At 48.2% G+C, this 24,397-nt stretch overlaps 2 protein-coding genes across 9 annotated transcripts in view; one reads left to right on the forward strand and one right to left on the reverse strand.

Annotated features, from left to right (window-relative positions):
* The window catches only part of DVL1 (dishevelled segment polarity protein 1), a 207,951-nt gene that overhangs the window by 13,451 nt on the left and 170,103 nt on the right, over positions 1 to 24,397 (reverse strand). For 5 of the 8 annotated variants that reach the window (XM_073317074.2, XM_073317073.2, XM_073317075.2 and 2 more), the window contains one exon: positions 23,712 to 24,150. The exons of 1 other annotated variant lie outside the window; for it this stretch is intronic. In XM_073317074.2, coding sequence (XP_073173175.2) covers positions 23,741 to 24,150 — 410 coding nt within the window. In that variant the 3' untranslated portion in view covers positions 23,712 to 23,740. Of the gene's footprint in view, positions 1 to 23,711; positions 24,151 to 24,397 lie in introns of those variants that run through there. 2 more of the 8 variants (XM_073317081.2, XR_012155594.2) reach the window with 2 other exon arrangements.
* TAS1R3 (taste 1 receptor member 3) lies at positions 1,297 to 10,215 on the forward strand. The gene is made up of 6 exons (XM_073316644.1): positions 1,297 to 1,475; positions 3,617 to 3,917; positions 5,400 to 6,179; positions 7,715 to 7,918; positions 8,221 to 8,341; positions 9,305 to 10,215. The coding sequence occupies exons 1-6, from the start codon at positions 1,297 to 1,299 to the stop codon at positions 10,213 to 10,215; spliced, it is 2,496 nt and encodes an 831-aa protein (XP_073172745.1).

Genomic DNA, 24,397 nt, shown 5'->3' on the forward strand with positions numbered 1-24,397 from the left:
AAGTGTCCAGTTCCTGTAATCTCCCCACTCTAGCATTGACAGAATCCAAAGCGACACTGTCTACTGTAAATACACTTGGAGTAGGGAAATCCCACAAATGAGCTGTTCAGAGAACCATGTGTGGCTAATTTTGCTTGCCCGTTAGACACAAAGCAGGTCCATCAGACACAGTGCAGTGATGAGTACTGTACATTGCGTACCCTGGTGCCATAGGACCACACAGGGGCAAATACAAAACAAGACTAAAATAGATTATTTGAATCAAGGTTTGCTGCTTGCCGATTTAAATCATGATTAAAATCAGTGATTTAAATCAATCAATCTACCCTGAAAGGAGCCTAATCTCAATGGGTGTGTGCTCAGCACTTTCTGAAATGTAGGGCCCTCTAAGATCTCTCACATAAGAACAGCCATACTGGATCAGACCAAAGGTCCATCTAGCCCAGCATCCTGTCTTGCGACAGTGGCCAATGCCAGGTGCCCCAGAGGGAATGAACAGAACAGGTCATCATCAAGTGATCCAAATCATCAAGTGATCTCTCAAGCTGAGCACTCAGTATCATTTGTCACTTTGAAAAATCTTGGCCTGCTCGTATAAGACCATCACCGTGGTATCGGGCTATGTTACCCAAACAGAAAGTACAGCAGGCACTGTTTGGGGAAAGCAAACATTTACTCTACTAAAAGGCCAGATCCTGAAAAGTGCAGAGCACTTGCACCACCAAGCTTCAATCAGGCCAGTGTATAAAGCACTGCATCCGCACAGAGGCGCTCTGGGTAAGATGATCTGCAGTCATCAAGAGCCATTGTTGATACAACACACAAATCCAGGTGTCTGGGAAATTTGCAAACAGGAGACAGTTTCTGCAAATTTCACGCTGTGAAAGAGGTCATGTAAAGCAACTTTAGTCAAATTGGATCATCTCCATGGCATGGGACGTGATCCTGCAAGCCTCCCTCAAGCAAATACAGACTCTTCCTACTGAAGTCAATGAGACTCCAGGCCTGAATACGTGCCACTCACTGAGTGAAGGGAGCCAGGATCAAGCCCCTGGTTTGCAGAAGAGCCCACGCAGAGGTCATTGCTGGATATTTGACTACCGAGGACCAAACACAGAGTTATTTATTTAATGAATTTTGCAAAACAAATTTGCCTGCGTCATTCTCACCTCTTTTAATTCTATTTGACAAGATTTTTTGGGACCTGCCACCGCAAGATTCTCTCTCTTTCCTCCCCTGCTCCCTGTGGCCTTTTTAAATTTCCTGAGAAGCATGAGCTCTGAGAAGAGCAAAGCCATGGCTAGAGCCCTGCTGCTGTACCTGAGTTTTGTCAGCTCCGCGGCCCACAGACGCACATGCATGTCTGCTCAGTTTAAAAAGCCGGGTGATTATATCCTGGGAGGCTTATTCCCTTTTGGAATGAATACCATGAACCTGAGCGAGCGACTGGAGCCCAGTGTCGTCGTGTGTGACAGGTAAGAAGGGGTCTGTCAAGGATATCATCCTAATTGGCATACAGTGACTTTGGTCACCCCCCGGGGGTAGGGGGTGGGAGAGGGAGAGGGGCTTTTATGTAGCAAACAATCTGATGTCTTAGTCACAGAGGACGACATTTGAGGCGAGTTCGGAAGAAAGAGAGCTAGGGCATTGCCACGGCGATGGCAGGTGCTGGAATGGGAAATCTTCGGCACTCTCCCGCTGATGTTATTCACTCCAGCATCAGATGCCACCACTCGCCTCCAAAGACACTTTGGTCAGCGATTTTAATGGTGCTGGCCCGTTTGGCTGTTCCCACGGAAAGGATTCTGCTGCATCTGCCATGATGGTTTCAATATGCTGTGGGTTTAGACCGGGCTGTAAGTGTGCATGGGACGCTGACAGAGCATGGTGGCTTCTTATCGCATTTGTAACCCGCTGGGAAGCTCACCAGGCCTACTGGGGGCAGATGCTTACAAACCAGGATAAGAAAGATCCCGGCTAGGTGATGAGCACCCTCCACTCTCACCAAATTCAACCAGAGCAGAGGATGCTCAGCACTTTGGATGATTGGGCCCTATGCACTTACACGTTCCAATCCCTGCTCAGCAAAGCATTTAAGCACCTAGACTTTAAGGCCAGAAGGGACCATCGTGATCATTGCGTCTGACCTCTGCACGTTGCAGGTGACGATACCTCACCCGCCCACTGCCGTAATAGACCCCCAACCTCTGGCTGAGTTACCGACGTCTTCAAATCAGGGTTTGAAGATGTCAAGTTACAAAGAATTCACCATTTACACTACTTTAAACCTGCAGGTGGCCTGTGTCCCACGCTGCAGAGGAAGGTGAAAAACCACCAGGGTCTCTGCCAATCTGACCTGGGGAAAAATTCCTTCCCGACCCCAAATATGGCGCTCAGTTAGACCCTGAGCATGTGGGCAGGACCCACCAAGCAGACACTTTAAGTGCAGGCATTCAAATCAATGGGAGTTAAGAACGTGCTTATGTGCTTTGCTGAGTTAGAGCCTACATGAAGAAGGGCATCACTGAGAAGTGAGGAAATTCTTCCTCGGCCAGTACCTGCTGTGTTAAAGCCTCAGAACACAGAGGCAATCCAGACTTTTGTGAAACGGGTGAAATTTTAATAAGGGACACTTAAATTTGGAGAAGATTCCACAAGCCCACATGCAGAGATACGAGCTGACTTGGGTGCAGTTCATTGCTTCAGGCTTTGAGGTGAAATCTGGTGTTCTGGATTACTTTTTGCTTTGAGTCAACTCCCAGGAAAAGCCAGCCTCAGAGGAAGCAAGCCTCACACAGATCAAACATGGGGGGGGGGGGGCGCACCAGGGGCCCATACACCAACTCCAGAGAGCAATCAGCCCCATCTCCCAGCATACAGTCCTACAATAGTCATTACTCTGTAGCTGAATGCTGTAGGCAGGGCTCAGCTCCAGCTAGAGAATTTATTCATCTTGCACACTAGCTTTTACCTGTGTATTTGCGATTGATATTTCTTTGTCAGATTCCCAAATTAGTCACATTTACAGGGACGATATAGGCTGCCAACAAGCCCAGACCACAATGGCAATATGTATACACACCTCCATTTGCAGGGAGTGGAAAAGAGACCCTTGTGTCCCATCCACTGTAAAGGACAGAACTGAAGTCAACAGCACACTCCACACACAATGGTCTAGTGGCTAACACATAGGGAGTCAAGGGCACTGGGTTCAAATCCCATCTCTGCCACAGACTTCGTGTGTGACACAGGATGAATCACTTCCCCGCTCTGTACTTCAGTTTCCTCACCTGTGAAATACAGAGAATATATTTACCTACCACCCAATGGGGTTTCAAAGCTGAATTCACTAGTGCTTGGAGATCTTCAGGCAGAAGGTACAAAATCTTACAAAGGTCCTGGTTACAGTCAAGCTCTGCTGATAGTTAAGTCATCTCCTGTATAATCCGGATTTGCTAGAGGCAGGCTCAGCTATACCGGTCTGCACATCTGTGCTAATGCACGGCTGCCGAGAGCTCAAAGAGCATAGAATAAATTCATCCCTAGTGCAATGGCACTGATCAGTCTGGCTTCATGCAGTTCTAGGTCACTGCTTTGCTGTTTCCCCTACCTGCAGGTTATATGCTTCTGGCCTGATCTGGGCTCTAGGGATGAAGTTTGCCATCGATAAAATCAACAACTCCACTTCCCTCCTCCCGGGAATAAAACTGGGCTATGAAATCTACGACACCTGCTTAGAGCCTGTGGTGGTCATACAGCCCAGCTTGTTATTCCTGACCAGGGAGGGCAGCACTGGCATCGGAGTCCTGTGCAGCTACACCGACTACCAGACCCGAGTAACAGCTGTGATTGGGCCTTATGTGTCAGACCTTGCTCTGATTACAGCCAAGCTCTTCGGCTTCTTTCTCATCCCGCAGGTAAGTCTTTGGAGAATCACGGCTTTTGCATTATAGGGGTTTGGCCCGGAGAGGGTGAGAGGCTAGTGGTTAGAGTGCTAGCCTGGGCCTGGGGAGACCTGGTTCAATTCCCTGATCCACCACAGACATGGTGAGTTACTTCGTCTCTCTGTCCCTCAGTCCCCTGTCTGTAAAATGGGGCTACCTCTCAGGGGCGTGTGGATAAATGCACTCATGACTGTGGGGCTCAGACACTGCGCTGATAGAGGGCTATCGAAGTAAGACAGAGGGGTTGTGTGTTTCCTGATCACACGCGGGCTCCCTGGCTGGTGCCAGCAGACCGCTCTGGAGAGTGAAGCCGCTTTGCTGTACAAGTTGCTGCTGTTGATTCAATAGGTCTAAACGCTGCTCCGTGGGTACAGTTTGGGCCTCCGTCTGGGAGGTACTGAGCACTCTAGAGTCCTATCAGTGGAATCAAGGGGGCTTGGCCCCAGGCCCTCTGCCTACAGAGGGAAGCTCAGTTTCTTGATACTAGATCCCCTTTGAACAGGCGGCAGGGTGAAAATGCAGAGCGAGGAAATGACCAGCAGTGGGCGTTTACATACTGGGGAAAGTCAGGTTTCAGAGTAACAGCCGTGTTAGTCTGTATTCGCAAAAAGAAAAGGAGGACTTGTGGCACCTTAGAGACTAACCAATTTATTAGAGCATAAGCTTATGCTCTAATAAATTGGTTAGTCTCTAAGGTGCCACAAGTCCTCCTTTTCTTTTTGGGGAAAGTCACTGATTTTCATCCTCATGTCTGCAGTCTCCCCAGTCAGTCAGTCAGTCAGTCAGTCAACTTCCTTCTTATGCCTTTACCCTGAACCCGTCTTTTAGGCACCCCGCGCTATCAGATGTAATGGGACTGGGTGACAGGCTGGAATCGGTGGTTCTGGCTCCCAGTGGTTCTCTCCAGGACCAGCTTTGGTCTCACAGGATACATCTATGCTGGAGAGGTAATTTCCGGCGTGGGCGGACGTACGCACACTCGCTCTGTACGAGCTAGAGAACCATGAACAGCAGCGCAGTTATGGCTGCGCAGGCAGGAGGATGGTCTGGCCTCCCCCAGCACAATCCCATCCGACATCCTAGGTTATGTATTCAGGGTGGACAGCCCGGCCCACAACCTGCGCTTCCATGTCCACACTGCTGGTTTTAGCATGGTAGATCAATCAGAGCTAGCGCAGGTATGTCTGCCCAAGATGGAAATTATACCTCCAGTCCAGACAAGATGTTGGAGGGAATATCTTTGACTGGGCCAACTTCTGTTGCTGAGAGTCTCAAGCTGAGCTCGGGGTGGCTTGAAAGCTTCTCTCTCACCAACAGAACCTGGTCCAATCAAAGATATGACCTCCCCCACCTTCTCTCTCTAATATCCTGGGACAGACACGGCTACAACTATACTGCATACCTCCAGTCCAGTGCAGACGTATCCAGACACACTGGTCTCTCCCCCATTTCCAGGTTAGCTACGGAGCCAGCAGTGAGAAACTCAGCCAAGAGGAGTATTACCCGTCCTTTTTCCGGACTGTTCCCAGTGATAAGAGCCAGTCGAAAGCCCTGGTGCAGCTAATCAACAAGTTTGAATGGAACTGGATTGTGGCCATTGGGAGCGAAAACGAATACGGCCGTGAAGGCCTAGGCACCTTCTCCAACTTGGCCACAGCCCAGGGCATCTGCATAGCCTATGAGGCATTGATTCCTGCTGACCCATCAGCCCCACAAGATCACCAGAAACTGGAGAAAATAATCAAGTACATCAATGAGACCCAGGTGAATGTAATTGTCCTCTTCTCCGTGGACAAGCCAGTGCAGGCCCTGCTGGAACTGTGGATCAGTCATGGCTTCAGCCAGAAGGTGTGGATTGCCACTGAAGCCTGGGTGATGTCTGACATAGTCACCTCCATCCCTAACATCCAGACCATCGGGACAGTCATCGGCTTTACCATCAAGGGAGGCATTGTACCTGGCTTTCAAGACTACGTCACTGACCTCTTCGCATCCGTCCAGCAGGAGAGCTTCTGCCAGGCTTCCTGGGAGTACAGCCGCGACGCCGACTCTACGGTGCTTGGCCCGCAGTGCAGGCAGTGCGACAACGTCTCCCTGCCCGACATCTCTCACTTGCTGGAGAACCAGCAGACCTACGCGGTGTACGTCGCGGTGTACAGCGTGGCCCACGCGCTGCACCAGGCGCTGGGGTGCACGGCGGAAGGGTGCCCCAAAGCGACTGTCAAGTCCTGGCAGGTGAGCGAGGGCCAGAGTCTCAGCAGCAGCTTTTCCACTCCGACCCATCTGTCACGCTGCCGGCTTTCTCCCATCGGTCCTTTTCCAAATACTAAGATTAATCCCCCTTGCCGTCTCCCGACATGAGCCCGTGACCTGAGCCACACTGACCAACTCCTTTAACTCAGGCATAGGATCTGCCATAACGGCTCATCGTGCCATTGGCCCATCAGGTCCAGTTTCCTGCCTCTGGCAATGGCCAAAATGTGGTCCAGTGGCCTCTGAGTCAGGAGACCTGGATTCTATTCCTGACTCTGCCACAGACCTTCTGGGTGACTTCCAGGCAAGTTACTTGCCCTTGGTGTGCCCCCGTTTCCGCAGCTGTAAAACCGGGAAAGCAGTACTTTGAGATCTACAAAGGAACAGCGTATTTATTAACACGACCCCACACTGCAGTAAAGGGCCGTTAAACGTGCAGCAGGTCCCCAAGTCAGTTCCACACCAAGGATAATGCTAGATCAATGCTTTATAAAAAGGGGAGATTCCTTCCTGAGCCCAGCAGTTACCAGCTGATGTCCAGAAGCCTGAGAGCTGATGGCTGCTACCTTAGCCTGCCCAGGTGACAATGATTTCAATCAGAAAATGAGACATTCATACCCAGCCCACTGCCACACTCAAAGCAGGTCTGTCTCCCTGCAATGTAAACCCAGGGTTAGTAGAACTTGAGCCAGCAGACCCTGGGTTTGGTAACCCAGGGCTTGAGAGGGCTGTCTACCCTCATTTGTAACCCCAGCTAGGAATCACTGTATATGGGCTCCAGCACCAGCACCATATTATGCAACCCTGGGGCCAACCAGCTATACCCTAGATTTCCTAGCGCCCTCCCAAAACGTGGCCCACACTAGCCCTTTGTTCGTGGAGCAGCGTGGGAAAAGGTCACTGTCCACCAAACTTGACCATCCAGAGAACAAAGAAAGGTCGGCCCATGGGATTGTGGGATACTTTTGGCGGCCTTCCAGGGCATGAGTCAAATGGGTCTGTGTCTACATTGCAAAGCAATAGGGCTTGAACCCTGGGTCCTGGCTCCATCCTCGTGGAGCCCTGGGTCCTTGGATCGGAGTCCTGGGTTAGTGTGAGTGTGTAGTGGGAAGGGGGGTTAGCCTTGAGCCTGAGTTTGACACCTGGGCTAATACTGCCATGTAGACACACCCCATACACTGTAGTCATGGGGTGTGGTTGTAGCTGAAGCCGACATACCCAAGTTAGCCTTAATTGATTTAACTTGGGTCCCACAGCAGCAAGCTTCAGCATGGGTTGTACACAAACCCACCGCAGACCCTGGGCAATTACTTGTGGGGATAGCCTGGGCTGAAGCGCTTGTTGCCACAGCTTTACTGAGCTCGCTAGACGAAAGCTAGCTCTGCTACATCGGGTTGGGCCGCAATCACACCCAGCGATTGCAATCCAGACGTACCCAATATCGGCGAGTGCTTGGCAAAGTCTCTCAGCCTCCCGCCGCCCACTGCCAATCGTGCCTTCTCCCCTTTTCTCTGCAGCTGCTGGACATCATGAAAACGCTTCGGTTCACCCTTGATAACCAGTCATTCCAGATGAACCAGTTCCATAGCACAAACCAGGGCTACGACGTCATGTTTTGGAGCTGGCAGAAAAACAGCCTCCAGTATATATCCGTCGGAGACTACCGGGGGTCCTTAAGCATCGACACATCCCAGATTCGTTTTCACACCCTGGATAACACGGTAAAGGGTGAGGGCAGAGGTGCTGCTAAATCACAACACAGTAACAAAGCTGCACCTACCTACCCACCCAGCTTGCTTGCTGTGGCCACTCAGGACTTTATGGCTACAGCAGTTCCTCCTGCTCCCAAACAGACCCCAGCTGTGTGAGCTAAAGGAGAGTCCTCCTTAGCAGTATAGAGACTCAGACACAGAGCTCTGGTCCTACCCAATACGGGGCATTGGTGCCCATACTCAGCCCGTGTGGTTCAGTACCGTCAAATTGCTGCTGCTGCTGAATGTCTGTGGCTTTGTTCATCTTCCAGAAGCCTGTATCCACGTGTTTTCAGCGGTGTGAACCAGGGCAGATTAAGAGAGTGAAGGGATTCCACCTCTGCTGTTATGACTGTATCGACTGTGAAGAAAACACCTACCAGGGCACCAGAGGTGAGGCTTGGGAAAAGCAACTGTCCGAATAACCCATATCCCAGCTGACTTTAGGGTCACACAACTTCCTCTAAGGAAAATTGGTGTCCAATTCTATGCTGTTCCTCTGAGAGGCCTGGTGTACAAGATGCAGACCATGGGGAGGAGGGACAAAGGTGAGTTGAAGCCATCTTTGCCTGGCCTGATCCTGGGCCAGTGCTGCTCCCACCATAAGTTTGGAGCAACCCTGGGGCTGCTCTATTTACAGCCTCCAAAGGGCCGAGTCACAGCTCCACATTTCTGTAGTGGCATGGGCTGCAGACATGTGCTCCTGCCCTTGGCCTGCTCCTAGCGTACCCCCTACACTTGTGAATAGGCCAGGGTTGGTTATGCCAGCCCCATGGTGGGGGAATTTCCCCCCAGTACCTTGTGACACCTTTGCAGCCCCTGTACACAGCTCGAGTGGCATGGGGTGGGTGAGCAGCTTTCACTCGCCTATTGGTCTGCCCCTGCTACTGGCCAGTGCAGGATTGTTCCCTATGATATATTCTCCAGTGCTTTGTCCAGCATCCTTCTGAAGGGCTCAGGTGACAGCCAACGCAGGGCCAAAGCAGCGGGAGCGAGCCTATGTGACATGACGGGATTTTATTTTTAGTTTTGTGAGAAGGTGAAAATGATCATTGTGGCACAACTGACGGGTCTTTTGGAAGCAGGGGCGCCTGCCTGATGGGGGGAGTAGAAGCGGAAAATACCCAGGGCTTGTTTGGGGGCGGACAAGGGAGGAGATTGACTAGTCACAGGCTCTGGGGACCCTGAAGATGCTTGCATATTTCCGGCGACTGTAGGAACTGCATCGGCTGCTCCGTTCACCCGTGCCGGTGACCCGTCATCACGAGCTGCCTGCAGCAGGGTCATTGCAGCCCAGAGAGATGGCGTGCAAAGCCGTGCCCAGCCTCACGTCCCCTCCTCATTGCTTGTTTTCAGAGGATTTGTTTTGCACTGAGTGCCCAGAGCACCAGTGGTCACCTATTCGAAGCACCAAGTGTTACGACCGCAGCGAGAGGTACCTCTTCTGGGACGAGCCGCTCGTCATCGGCTTGCTGGTCCTCATGCTCTTCGCCACGGTGCTGACCTGCCTGTCAGCAGTGCTCTTCCTTAAGAACCTCAACACGCCCCTGGTGCAGGCGTCCGGGGGCACCAGGAGCATCTTTGCCCTGCTCTGCCTCTTGCTGACGTGCCTCAGCTTCTGCCTGCATATAGGGAAGCCCAGCGTTGTCAGCTGTATGGTCCAGCAGCCCTTCTACGCCCTGGGCCTCAGCGCTTGCTTCTCCACCTTCTTAGTCAAGTCACTGGAGATCGTCTTGCTGACGGAGTTCACAAGCTGTCCCAAAAGCTCCCTGCTCTGGGTGACCCAGAAGAGGGCTTGGCTCGTTGTCGCCATTGCCTGCCTGGTTGAGAGCATGCTCTGTTTTTGGTACATCTACTCGGTTCCAGCCATCCCGGCGAGCAATTACAAGCTGCTGCACTCCCAGGTTCTGATCGGTTGTAGGGTTCAGTCCTGGTTCGCCTTCATTATGATCCACGGCTACACCGGCAGCCTGGCATTCATCTGTTTCCTCTGCACTTTCATGGTGCAGACCCCTGCCAAGAGGTACAACATGGCCCGGGGGATAACATTTAGCATGCTGTCCTACTTTGTTACTTGGATCGCTTTCGTTGCCACCTATAGCACGGTGCAGCCCACGCAGCAGCCTGCTGCGCAGATCTGCAGCGGGCTGCTGTGTGCGCTGGGGCTCCTGGCCTCCTACTACCTCCCAAAATGTTACATCCTTTTGTTTAAGCCCGAATGGAACACGGTGGCTTATTTCCAGTTACACCAAGGAGGGGCCTCATGAGAAGGACTCCCGCTAACCAGACCTGTTCTGGCTGCTGTGAAATAGAAGTTGGGAGGGCTTTAAATGTTAGCGAGGATGGTTTGGTTTGTAATGACACCATGAGCTGCAGTCGAAAGACACAATTACTGTATAAAAATACACACACAGCCCTACCTGGTAGACTGAAGACTAGAACCTTTCCAGCTCAAAAAAAAAATATCACAGGGTTCTGATGCTTGAACTAAAGGACTATGCCCCAGGTGACAATAATAGTAGGTCCCATATCCTCTTGGGCCAACAATAAGCACAGCATTGCTCAGTCAGTCACCTCCATAAAGCCAGCAACATTACAGGTTCCATTTAGCAAGCATCCTAAGGTTCGGATGCTTCTCTGCAGCATCTGTTCCTGTTGGATCGGCACATCTGAGCTGGGAACCTCACCAGACCCAGCTCCCTCAAAAGATTTCCAGGATTTCCTGGTTCTAGTCAGGGCAGAAATAAAAGCCAGCCTGCTTCTCTCGTGCTATTTCTGTACATCCATTTCCGGTCCTGACCAGAGCATGGAAATGCAGGAGAGGCCACAGAAAGAAGGGATAGCATGGAGTGGGTGAGGAGATGACTTGCTCTCATGGAAGAAGCAGATGTTCAGAACCTCTTGAGTGTCAACTGGTGAGTTTCCAATTCCAACTCAACAGTAGGGGAAAAAAATAGCTACGGCCCAGGAATTGCCAAGTACATATATACAGATCCTTTATTAATGCTCTCCAAATATGCACCACAGGCAGCATGGATGGAGGAGAGAACCCACTGAAATGCCTCTGCGTTGCTGCTAGGGTGAGAACCACGTAGAATTGTATTCAAGGATCAGTTCCTCCAGTCCCAGCAACTAATTTGAAGGCTGGAGTTTGATTCTGGCTTCCATCCTCCTGGATGCTTCTTAGTATATATGTTTGCTCTGTTCCTAGCGCCCAAGCTTGCTTTGCAACACACTGGCTTTGTAACTCCAGGCTAGCGTAACAGGAATGCATATATTTCTACATGTTTTGTGTTTATTAAAAAATAATAAAACCAAGACATTCTGCAGCCTTGGATTTACTTTGTAGAAGTTACAGTGAATGAAATCATTTCACCATCTAAATCAGCGGCAGGCCAAAGGGGCAACCAAAACCCAAAGAGACTCCCGGATACATCAGGCCAATATACCATATTTCATGTTGGGATCTATCATTTCTTTGTGCTGCCCTTTTGCCTTAAAAGATGAGGGTGACTCCCATCTGCTTGAAGTTAGCTGTGACCCTGGGTTCTTGGAAAATAGCCAACGTAGCCTTGGGTTGGGGCAATTTTTGCATGCCCTTGATTTCACTTTGAGGAATACATCGAAGGGGGGCTGGGTACATGGGAGGGGAAGATATGGGAGAAGAGAACAAGAGTAGGTCACACCTGAAATGGGGGGAAAAGGAAGGAATTGGAAAAAAGAATATAATTTTTCTCCTCACAACTGATATAAATTAATGCTGGAATCCCACCTGAGCATTCTGGTGACAAACTTTCCTCTTACCATTTATACCTTCCCCAGGATCCTTCAGTATACAGGTAAGAATGTGCTATTCCTTAGATCTATCTAATCTAGCTACCACTGCATATATTTGTACCAAGGCTTGTAGAAACCACATCTAGATCAAGTATAAAGGGAAAATATCTGGCCTGATACAAGGGACATATTAAGCTGCCTTTGCAAAGAACATGGAAATGAAGTGAAAATAGAAAATGCAAATCTTGCCGTCCCAAGTCGGAGCAAAATGCTCCCACAGCCTCTGCAAACATGCAAAGGATCAACCAAAAGACCCACTCCTCACCCAGTGGGACCGTTTGCATTGGGATAAAATAGCAAAATTCTTGTTGCAAATTATGAACTACATGTAAAAAAAACCCCTCACCTGTTCATAAAACAGGCTCAGGAATTGTCAGATCAAGTCAGAGCAGTGGTTTGTCTAATTTAGCAACCTGCCACCAACAGTGACGAATAGCAGCTGTTTCAGAGGAAGGGGTAGGAAACCCTATAAATTGACAATTATGGAATAACTATCTCACAGAAGTTCCTTCAGAGCTGGTTAATGCTCTGAAACATGAGGGTTTACATATTCTCCATTTTTAAAAAATCCTATCTAATGTAAATGGATGTTTTCATTGTCCATAGAGTTGTCCAAATCTTTTTGAAACTCTACCAAGCTCTTGGCATATTTCATTGCAATGAGTTCCACAGGCCAATTATTGCATTGTGGTTTGTCAGCTTCGGCTTACTACAAACATCAGCCCAGGTGCCTTCAATTTGGCCTATTTCTTAAGGGCTACATCCAAACCCTAAAGATATGGGTTTTTTGTACAGCTGTGTTAATGGAATTAGATAGGAGTAAACAGAAATAGTAGGAATCTCCACTGCCACTTTCTATCTCCATATAGCAACAAACATTCATACCCTCGAATTGATCTTTCTGCCAACTGCCTTTTCGGTTCATTTCTAATATATGGATTGCTCCAGAAGCATCTGCTGTCTGTGCAAAGCATTCCACTCATCATTTACACTCTGCGTAGAGAGAGACATGCTCTGGGGAAGAGGAGGGGAAGCACAGAGGGAGCGTGCAAACTATTTATTGCAAAAGTTACAAAATTCAAGAGAGGGAAAGGTTTGATCCCATAGGAAACAAATGCATTAAAATCCCTCTCCGAAATTCTAATTACACCTGAAACAAAGATGGGACATTTATTCTTTGGTTACCTCGCAGCTGCTTCGGATACGTCACTGAATATTTTCTTAACGAGAGGTAGAACTTTATTATAGACGATCCCTCTTTCGGCTACAACAGCCAGAAGGCATTTTGGGCCTGATCCTAAAGCCCACTGGAAAGGATGACTCACGATGGCTTCAGTAGGCTCTGGATTAGGTGAATCAGGGTTTTTAGGACTCCAGGTGGTCAGGATCTCAGGGATACATCTCACCTACCCGACGGAGTTACCTGTAGCGCAGCAGCGGGTAACACCGCACTGAGGCATCGATTCAGCTTTGTTTCACAGGGAAAAGTGCCTCCTACTGAATGAACATCACTTCCACCTTGGGCTTCCCTTGCTATCCCTACCCCAACCCTGGAGATCACAGCCCGACGTGGCACTGCTGCCCACGGACATGCCAAAGCTTCGTCATCAAAGGCAAGAGGGAGGCGGAAGCTTCCTGCCACCCGGTGGCTACTTCTGTTGGTCTTAGAGGGGGAGCTGCCTTAGGGGCCATTTGCATTCAGGCTACAGTGCTACAAAACCACAGTAATTATGGGCCTCAGCCAAAGCCCGCTGCAGTTACGGGAAATCTTTCCATTGCCATTTCTGGGAAATGGCTCTCTTGGTCTCAGTGCAGCATGGAGGCTAGTCACTTTGGGCTAGATTTACAAAGGCCTAAAGATGTGTGTCTAGAGGGATCCACAAATGGCACCTAACCGGATTAGGTGCCTAACTCTCATTGCAAGTCAATGGGCGTTAGGACACTTGCAAATCTCACTAGGCCCCTCCCTGCATCCTGAGATACCTAAATACGTTTGGAAATCTGGCCCTTTGTTGTTAAATCTAAATTAACACGTCACCCTCCCAATTCATTCCCCTCCCCAGAGCAGCATCACCTTGACATGATCGGATGTCACTGCATCCGACTCTGCTGAAGGCTAGCTGCTTTCAGGAGGCAGGGGATGGTAAGCCTATTGGAAGATCCCAGATCTCTCAAATCCCGCTCAGAAGGCAGAGCCACGTTACTGCCTCGGCCCCCGAGGAGCAGCTTCTTTTGTCCCGTTCAGAGCAGGAGGAGAGGAACGAGCGTGAGAGCGACAGGCAGAAGGGAAGAGGCAGAGGAGAGCTAGAATCCCAGGAGTGAAAAGGGGCAGCAGATGTGTGGATATGAAGGGAAGAAGAGGGGTATGTTTGCAGGAAAAGCATCATTATGGTGAGAAGCTGGTGCTGAAATACCACCGTGCCGAGCACCAATACAAGAACGTTTAGACAGATCTTATGAATTTAAAGGGGTTTATAGTATTAGGATGATCTAGAATAAGAGGATCTGTTCCATAGCATGTAGGCAAAACGCACATACGGTTATTCAAAGCCAGGTTTGTGATTTAAGATGATTTTATCTTGTATATCCCTATACCTGCCCCACCTCAAACAACTCCCCACAGATCAGGCTGTCTAGCTTTGAAATAATATGGCTCCATTATACCCCCCACACACACACACACCAAGGAACACACATGCTATCAAATAATCCAGATTAAATGAGTACTCTTTGTGATGAAGGATCTGACTCGTTCATGGTGCTATAAACCCCTACGTGCACGGGACCCACAAAGGCAATGGGGAAAAAATGGATGATAGTTTATTTGGATGCGGGAAAACAAAATACTGCTGCAATTTTCGAAGTCCTTTAGGGTATCCGGGCACTCAATTCCCAGTACTTTTAGGCATCACTGAAAGGCTCAGTCCACACACACACACACACACACACACGGAACTTCCAGGGATATTGCTGGATTCAGCCACAGCTCGTCTATTCAGCGATCAGTTCATAGACAGCATCAGAACAGACGCTTTGGAATCATTATGGTCAATGGGGCTTGATCCCAGTTCCCACTGGAGACAAGGGTGAAGCTCCCACTGACAGCAATGGAGCAGGATCAAGCCACTGAATTAGCCTGGAAGGGAAGCAAACCAACCAACCAAATGGAGACTAGCTTTCACTGAGTGGCAATGGAATCAATGAAACCAAGCCAGCGGGCACATTTAAAGCGCTGTGCAGGCCACTCCAGAAGCATTCATACGTTTGTTTTTCCTGCCATCCATTGACTGGGGCATTTGTGCTCTGGGCAATGTAATTACTATTTGTTCTTTCAATCAAGTGACACTTTGGTTTTAAACCCACTAGCAAGGTTTAAATTGTCTCTCTATCACCCTGTATGAGAAATAAATGCACCGTTGCGACCATGGAGGTATCATAGCCCAAGCTGCCGAGGACAATGTGTGTCCAAGTTCGTTCCTTGCTTTGGGTCTCTTCTCCCAACAGTGCAGGGAGATCCGTAACCCTGCTCGCCCTTGGCGACATGTTTGATCGGCACCTTGGATAGTTGCTGTTTATTAGCTGTTGCCTGTGGTGAAAGGTAGGAGCCATCGGGATGCTAAGGTGTGTGAAGGCGCACGTTCTCTCACTGCGAGTGAGATGAGTACATGGGTATTATCACCTCCATTGTACAAAGGGGGAAATGAGGCAGAGAGAGGCCACGGTCACACAACAAGTTGATGGCAGAGCTGGGAACAGACCCTAGGATCTCCCTAGGCAAAAGGCCATGCTCTTTCCCATGAATATATTATTAAGTGTATACTATCTAGTGCAGTGGTTCCCAAACTGGGGTTCGTGAACCCCTGGGGGTTCACGAAACGTTACAGGGGGTTCTCGGGAAAAAATTCCCTAATGGCGGACAGAGCTGTCCCTAGGGACACCAGGCATCACGGGGCCAGCAGCCTGGAGCCCCTGGACTTCCAAGAACTGAGCAGATTAAAGCAGTTATATCTATCACACTGAGGAGATTTAAACTTCAAGATGCCTTATAAGGAATGGAAAGGGAGGTGGATATTTTTTGCTGTTTTTAAAATTAAATAGGCAGCTAGTATTGTTTTTTAAATTATTGTGAAGAACAAGTTTCAGCTTTGTTGTAACGTGCATTGTTTGCCTGGACTGCTCAAGACCCGAATGCTTGTGTAGGAGGAACTCCTTGAGTTGGCTTCTTAAATCCCTTCATGCTGTTTCACATCTGACACTCCTTGATGAAACATAGGAGCCTTGTCTTATAACAGGCTTATTCAAAGCGATACAAGCTACGAAAGTGAGATCTGGGAAGAGTATTGCCGTTTTCATAACATAATAAAAATACTGTAATGATAAATAATTAATAGTGTGTAATAAGCATGTCATAAAAACAAATTTTATATTTCCGAGATCACTGCTTTTATAATTTATACTCAGGGAAAGGAGAAAATCCCTGGAAATATTCATTTTTAGGAGAGGGTTCGTGAGATTTGACATTTTAGTGAAAGGGGTTCACAGGTTGTTAAAGTTTGGGAACCACTGATCTCGTGATAACCAGCAGGCCCTGGGTTTGCAGGCGTTTCAGCGGAAGTTCCGTGTGTGGAGGGCTTGCAGACTGAGGCTGATGATAGTTATTGCACTGCAGTAATGTCTATGAGCTCCAGAACCAGGACCTCACCGTGCTAGGCGCTGCACGGACAAAGACTAGAAAGACAGTCCCTGCCCTCAAAGAGCTTACAGTCTGAAAGCTACAGTTATAACTAGGCTATGATTTCGGCATGGACATTTTTAGTACATTTTACAGCAGAGGTGTGGGGAAAAAAACCCTAAGTCACGTAAAGGCCACCAAATAATGTGTTTTTTGTTACATCAACATTCACAAGAGACTAGTGGGAATGCTGAAAGGTGAGGGCCAGGGAAGGGGCTGGAGAAAGAGCCCACTCCAGATTCACCCCACAGCAGCAGAGGCTGGGCCTGGCTCCCCATTCCAGGTGTTGTGACCTGCTACAAGAGGTTGCAGTGTCACTCTGGTTCGGCCCATGGGCCCCTCCATCTACATGCTCAGTGACTCTCAGGAGAAAGCCCCATCACAGATAAAATATAGACAGTGTTTTGCTTGGAACATACACACACAGAGAATAGCAATCAGCCCCCAGAACTCCTCAAGTGCTCACAACCAAAGCATCCCAGGGACTGGTCTACATTGTAAAGTTAGGTAGAGCCAGCTGAGTCACTCAAAGGTGTGAAAAATACACACCCCCCCCCAGTGATGTAGTTAAGCCAACCCCTAACACCATTCTTCCATACTTAGCTACCACCTCTCGGGCAAGGGGAGAACCCCTCCCATCACTACGGCGTTTCAATGGCGGAGCTGTAGCATTTTGAGTGTAGACATAGCCTCCCTTGCAAAGCTACCTGTTCTTTTTCCTGTGCTCTGCCCGAATGAAGGCTCAGTTCAATGTCAATAAATCCCAGAAATTAACCCCATCGTGTGCATTCCATTTCATTGCCTACTCAAAGTGTGTTGCTTGCTGTGCTGAAAACAAAAGCAGTGCATTATTTCAGGGAGAAATCTCCTGGTTCCTTGTCTGAGTTTGTGAGTGGATTTTTTTTTTTATTTCTAAAGGAACATCAAAGCAGGATCCATCTTTACCAAAATTAGATCCTAGATTATGAACAACAAAGTTCTTATGGGGCCTTTGTGTAGCAAGAACCATCATATTCTTTTTTGGGGGGGACAGTAAAAAAGCATCATTTTATCACATTGTAACACACATACATCCTGATTCCACTCTCTTTTATATCAATTTTACACCCATGTAATTCCATTGACTTAAAATGGATTTACTCCTTATTTACACCACTAGATCAACATTTGGCCCTCTGAATCTACATTAAAATGCAACAGCTCAGTCTGAAGGTGCCTTCAGTGAGTTCCCCTCAGAAGTACCCAAGGCAGAACTTTTAGAAAGCAAGAAGCTCTTTTTCTGAGATCTCCCTATTTTATTCCGCCCCCTTCCCCCCCTTCAAAGTTGGCCCAAAGCGTTTGGTCTTTACCACAATTTTTATCAGGGCGGCTTTATCAGTCAGTCACTGAGCTGCATGAAAATTATCCCATCAATTGAATGCACATGACGACTGGACATAAGCAGACACTAATCTATGGGATAGGCTGAACATTAGAGAAACAGGACTTTTGCAGTGCATCCCGTGCACACCTCTTCCTCTGCATTTCTTTAACTCCCTGCATACTGAAGTTCTTTCGGAGGTAGGAGCCTGTGTACGTGTGCGCATGGAAATTCACGTGAGTGGGATTTCGTGTGGAGTAAGGCGCTACTCAGCACGAGCCAACGTATCAGAATCTGGCTTATGCCTGGAAGTCCCCATTGCCGGAGACCGTACTCAAGGATGTGTTGTCACGTGTGAGATGACCCAAGTGGTGATTTCATGACCATGCAGCAGTTTATGGCATTTTCAAACCAGGAAAGACACAAAGCCACATTCTTTGATGAGACTCTCTTGAGGTCAGCAGAGATTAAACTGACCCTTTCTTTTTACAGCCAAGTGGAGTCACCTGTTCTGGGACCCCAGCTGGAGTCAATAATCTAACTCCCTCATTAGACTGCTGAATAAGTGCAGGCTGCACAACCTAGATCTGCAAGGTTTGAGAAATACTGGGCCCAGTTCTCCTCTCACTTACAGTTGAGCAGCTCTGCACTGGCTCTAAATTGTGATTAGCATCCAGCATTTAGCCAACTTCCCCTCAGCTCCCTCCAAGCCGACATGTAGGCTTTGAAAGATAGAAGAGCTGGGGAAGTTCTTCTGCACACAGCCCAGAGAAGGGGTCTCCAGTCCCTATCTGCTACAGGGCAGTACTATCCATGATAGGCCCGAGGGGCGTTCAGGGGTCGCCTAGGGTCCCATGATGACTGAGAGCAAACCCCCTCCCCCCATTCTGCTGGCTCTTGCCAGCCTAGGAGGGGGATTTGGTCTCAATCAAACTCTAAGGAAAATCCCTGTGCCAGGCCCATTCAGTCAATTCAGGCTTTAGAGGGAGGGAGGGCGGATCTCTTTATGCCGTTTATCAAAGGCATTTTGTTGGGGTTTCCTTGTTAAACTCACCTGCAATCTGCGGTCCGGCAGGATCCTGGTTTCCATCTCAGCTAGGGCAGACGTGCAGAGTCCAGAACAAAAGTGAGTCGAGCGACAGGACTGTGTTAGTGGGTTCAAGCAGCTCCAGGGGACAGAGGGAGAGATTTCTCACTCCTTGGGTTTGCAACTCAGACAGCTTGTTCCAACCTAGGCCCAGGACTTAACACCTTGGTCCATCTAGTGCAAAATATCACACCATCTACATTATACTTGTGCCCGCACATGCTCTGTCTACTGCCTTTCCAAAGGTAGGCTCAGGGAGAGGGAGGAGATAGGCTAATTAATCTAGCCTCTCTTTTAAAGAGACAAACATGCTTTCTGCACAAATGCATTGGTGACAAGCTCAGGGCCTGTGCCTTGTCAGTATCTGAGCATCCGGAGAAATGATGATAGGCCATACAACTCTAAATCCCAGTTCCCTGCTCTAATCTCCAGACCTCACATCCTCCTATCAACTGGACAGAATACTTACCTCTCTCAGGGAGGAACTGTCAGACATAATGCATGCCTCGAGATCCCCGGATAGCAAGTGCTACTGAAGTCCAAAGGATCCTCATCAATAAAGGGAAGACACTGGGTGCAGTTGTCACATAAAATTAAAAGCTTTTTTAGTGTTTAAAATAGCATTTACACATAAGCAGCTATATATTAACTATACAGACACTTGGGTTTTAATACAATATCTACAAAAAAGAATTCAATTATGCAATAGACATTTAACAGGAACAGTGCAGTCCATGCTAGTAAAAGGTCACTCTCGGAGTAGAACCAATTCTAGAATAGGTGATAGTCTGGGTTTTCATTATTTAAAATCATTTAACGTTTTTCCCCCCTCTACTGTACATAAATTCTTTACATGTATTTCTAATCACTGATTAGAATGATTTTTTTTAAAGTCAATCTTATTACAATCCAGTTAAATGCAAAACAAAAACAATTACATCAACTCATCAGCTGTCAGTCTCAAGATGGGACTGTCAATTTGACAAAAAACCAACAAAAATATCAAAAAAGTCAGCGCCTGTGCATCGTTTGCCATCCAATATACCTTTGGATAAAGTGTCCAGGGACTATTACCTCTGAAAAGCAAATGTGTTAACAGGAGGTCAAAGACATCAGCAGTGCCTTTAAGACGCTCATAAACCATTCACCAAAATCTTACTCTTTAGAGAGTTGGGTTAATACATTAGGTGGGTGCATTACCCTCACATTCCAGTAGGAGGCATCATCCCAAAGCCTTGGCACATAGGTAATCTCTAATCCATAAAACACACCTATTTGTTCTTATTAGTTGCTGTTGACAGGAATGAATAAATAATAGTGCAAGTCCAGCTGCAGAGCACAGGCAGATTGTGTTAACTCCCCTCTTCCCCCCCAATTCAAATACTATTTAAGGCTCCTGTTATGAGACCAGCTTGTCATTTGAACCCGTTCAGCATCACCCCCTTCATGTGCCTATTAACGGCAAGCCCATCACTTTTCTTTGCAGTGGGAGGAGGACAGGTCAAGATACATTCTAGGGCCAGACCACTGCCAGCTCCCCGACCTTAAAAGGAGCAAACTAACCTGGGCTCTACTAAGAAACGACATGCTCTTTAAGGGCCTGATCCGTCAACTATTCGCCACCTGGCATAGCACTTACAACTGCCTCGTTGACGTCAAGGGCACGTCTCTCTGGAGGAAGCACTCCACCTGGCAGTATATGCTTGCAAAATTAGGCCCAAACGCCCCCAGGCTGCACAGATAAACTTGGACATATTTAAAGGCATCGGCAGGATTTTGGAGATCTCCCTCCATCCACTCATGAATAAGTGACAAACATTCTGCTCCTGGTTTCCCACTCACTCAGCCTGGCATCTCCCTAGACTTCAGTGGAGTTACTGTACATTCCTCCAGGAGAAGGGAGAGGGGAATCAAGCCCTAAGTATTATACTGCAATCATGATGTATTGCACTGTTCATAGAATGGGCATTTAGATTCTCCTATGGCTCTTCAGGGAATAGAAGATTCGAAATACCGTTCATTGTTTAATAACCTGCCATTGCACACAGAGCAGCACGTGCTTTGCCCTAAGTGGGAGCTTGATTTCAGCTGAAGCCAGTTTGGATAGAACCAAGTTAATTTCTAACTCACAGTCAAAGCCAGACTTGGCAGCCTGCTTCCTTCAGCAGATGAGCACCTTCCCACACCTATAATCGGGACTGTGTCAGCCTGAGTCCAGAGTCACCCATGCACACGGAAATACATAACACAATCATTTCAACACAGCAGCAAAGGGCAACACGACATAGAGCAGTTTTTCTGCCAATAGCACTTACCACAACAACAAAAAGAAAAATACAGCAAGTGTGTAACTGCAACTCTTGAAAAGACATACAAGGAAACAAAACACTTCAGCCTCCTTGGGTGAAAGCCCAGCCTATAATCACTCCCCCTTCTGTATACCCTAACAGATTAACACTACCATCTTTTCCCCTGATCCCATAACTTTTGCTTTAAGATAAAGTGAGCCAGGAAAAAAAAAAAAAAAAAGAGCAGAGAAGTAAAAAACTGGTTTAAAAGCAGAACCACCAGAGATGGTCAGTAAAATCAAAGACTTTTTTTTTTTTTTTTTTTTTTAAATAGGGCCTCCTTGAGCTACAGCAAAAGTAAGGGATGATTTCTTTGATTGCTTTAAAAAAAAGATCTCTGAATGTAATTAGTATTTGCATCATGCCTAGGTGAAAAATGAAAAAAACGTTGCGAACAGCTCCAGGTTCTAAAAGGATCGTGCAATTTTATATTGGTTACCGGCAACTCTGCTACTTAGCCAGTTTAGGCTGGGATTCCAGCTGAATCAAAGAAACACAGCTGGGCGAGGCTAGCCAATGGGTGGGTTAGGCAAAAGGGATTTAGGGGCTTAAACAGGGAGTTGGTGTGTGGCATGGTGGGGTGTAAAATCTACAGTGCTCCAGCACACTAACTGTCCATGTGGATCCTGCCACTGTGCATTAAGAGCACCCTAGTGTGCACTGGTGAAATGAACGGTTGTTTCAAACAGCCGTTATGTCAGTGCATTCTAGGGAACCTTGTGGGTACAGCAGCAAGCTCCACATGGACCGTTGGTATGTGACGCCCTGGAATGCTGCAGCTTTACGCCCCAGCTTGCTGTGCACTAACTCTTCATTTAGACACGCCCTAAGACCCACTGACTTTCAGGTTGCGCTGTGCTTAAGTCGCTTTTGAAAAGGAGCCTTACAATCCTAAGTCATTTTGCTACTTTTGCAAATTTTACCCTTTGTCTTTTTCTAATTCCACTAAGTAAAAGAAAAAGCTGTGGTAGCCACCCCAGGGTGCGTGACATGATAAGCACGCTGCTTGGGAAGTCAGTGCTGCAGTAGGATTACAAGGGAACGTGAAATCCCAGCAGTATTCAGCTATACAGCTCTTCTGCATGCCTGCTAGGCACTGAAACCAACAACAATGCAAGAAATATAGCCGGAGGGACCGTCATATTGGGGGTAAATCTTTTCTACATAGTGAAGCGTGATTTAAGCACCCATCCTCAAATTCATCAGGAAGAGTTGACTACTAATAAAGGTGGATTTTAACTGAAGGGCCAACAACATAGGACTGAAATCCTTGGAGATGTACGACAGCGGATGCTTAAGAAAAAGCTGCTGGTTGGAAGTGGGACCCTTAACACAGTTTTCACTGTGTGTCAGGTAGAAAGAGGAATCGGTTTTAGCATTTCTGAGCTGTCCATAAAAGCATTTCCCTTACCTAGCCCTGTCTGCATTCAGAACATGCCCACTTGGTAACACTGCAGGGCCAACCCCAGGATTCTGATTCACAGCAGAGGTGAAGCTGGGAAGGGTGATGCCAGGAAGATCTTATTCAGCAACCGAGAGGAAAAAGAGCGGCCAGAATTACCAGCAAAGCCACTGATGTGGGCAGGAATAGGATGAGAATCCCCTCTTTAATCAGGGGAAGCTGCATCTATGCCTTGAATAACCAGATAGTGGCAACTGTCCCATTGCTGCAGGAACAACCTTTCCAACAGCAATTAAGTGCACGTTATGACCAGACAAAAATGGACATGCCTCATCATCAGGGGTGTCACAGTTGTGATAGGAGGATGTCAAAATGAAAGACAATTCTACTCCTTACTCAGCAGAGGAAAGAAGGGTTCTACATCGAATCAGATCTTTGCCTCCTGCTGGGAATTTCCCCTCTTACATACTGCCCACAAACTTTCAGGCGTCAGGGCTGCTTGTGTTGTATTTTGCTATTTACCAGACGTATGACAAGGAAATCAATCATAGTAGCCAGTGTTTCTGGTAAGACAGAGAAAGAGAGAGAGAGAGATAAAGGTGCTAATAATGCATCACTGGAAACTTAGAAGTCATATGAAATAAAAAAGCCTTGAATCAGTCAAGACGACACACTAATTGCACTGAAAGTAGGTGCCACAATTACCAAAGCTCGTCAGGCTGTGAATATACACCAGTCAATCACATTAAAAAAAACAACATGAGGAGAAAGGGAAAAAAAAAGAAGGAGGAGGAAAGAAAAGATGCCATCGATTTGCTGATATTTAAGAATCCCAGGGGATTTTTTTTTGTTTTGCAACACACGACTGAGATTCAGGAAGGTGTTACATGCAATACAGCCAAGCTTTCTTTCTTAAAGTGTTCGGCAAGGACCCCGACCCCCCCCCCAAAAAACCCAACCCCAACATCAATGAAAACAAGCCCCTCCCACCCCTCCCCCCGAAACAGAGTCTGAAGGCACTTCCTCTCACATGATGTCAACAAAGAATTCGCAAGGGTTGCCCATCGCCTTCTGGAAGGACTGCCGGCTCCCCGTCAGCTCTGGAGGAACGGAACTCAGTTCTCTCACGGGCGGTCCCCCGGGGGGTCCACTCGTCCCGTAGACTTTGGAGCCTAGCTTTGGCAGGTTGTAGAGGGGTGGGACCCCCGGAGGCCCGTACGAATGGTGGCTGTGGTGGCTTCTCTCGCTGTGGGTGGCAGAGACGTGGCTGAGCTGGCTGACGGGCCATTCGCGGCGCACTACGCTGGCTCCGCCCCCGCTGCGGGCGGTGTGGTCGGATTCGCTGCCGCTTCCGGCTGACTTGCGGTCCTTCTCCCTGCCCAGTGCCCTCCGGCTGTTCTCACTGTTGCTCCGGTTAGAGCCGCTGCTCTTGCTTCCTGTGGACAGCGAGCAACAGGAACAGAACGGGAGGGTCAGTCAGTCATGTTTCCTCCCCTCCTCTTTCATCAACACGTCCTGAAATCCCCCCGGCATCAAACCCACAGTGGCAACAATGATCATGACCATGACCAACTCCGGCCCACGGCAAGCACAACAGGCTATGGAGGACTCCAGAATTTGGCGACGACACCTGCTAGAACAAAGCTGAGGAGGCTGCGGCATGCAAAGATGCACATCGATCCA

Source organism: Lepidochelys kempii, chromosome 18, assembly GCF_965140285.1.
Source record: "Lepidochelys kempii isolate rLepKem1 chromosome 18, rLepKem1.hap1, whole genome shotgun sequence".
Taxonomy (NCBI): Eukaryota; Metazoa; Chordata; order Testudines; family Cheloniidae; genus Lepidochelys; species Lepidochelys kempii.

Bases quoted from the DNA above. Each gene is read 5' to 3' on its own strand.
- TAS1R3 (XM_073316644.1), top strand. From the start codon at position 1,297: ATGGCTAGAGCCCTGCTGCTGTACCTGAGTTTTGTCAGCTCCGCGGCC. The intron at 3,918-5,399 runs GTAAGTCTTTGG...CCCCATTTCCAG, and splicing joins GCTTCTTTCTCATCCCGCAG to GTTAGCTACGGAGCCAGCAG. The intron at 7,919-8,220 runs GTAAAGGGTGAG...TTCATCTTCCAG, and splicing joins TTCACACCCTGGATAACACG to AAGCCTGTATCCACGTGTTT.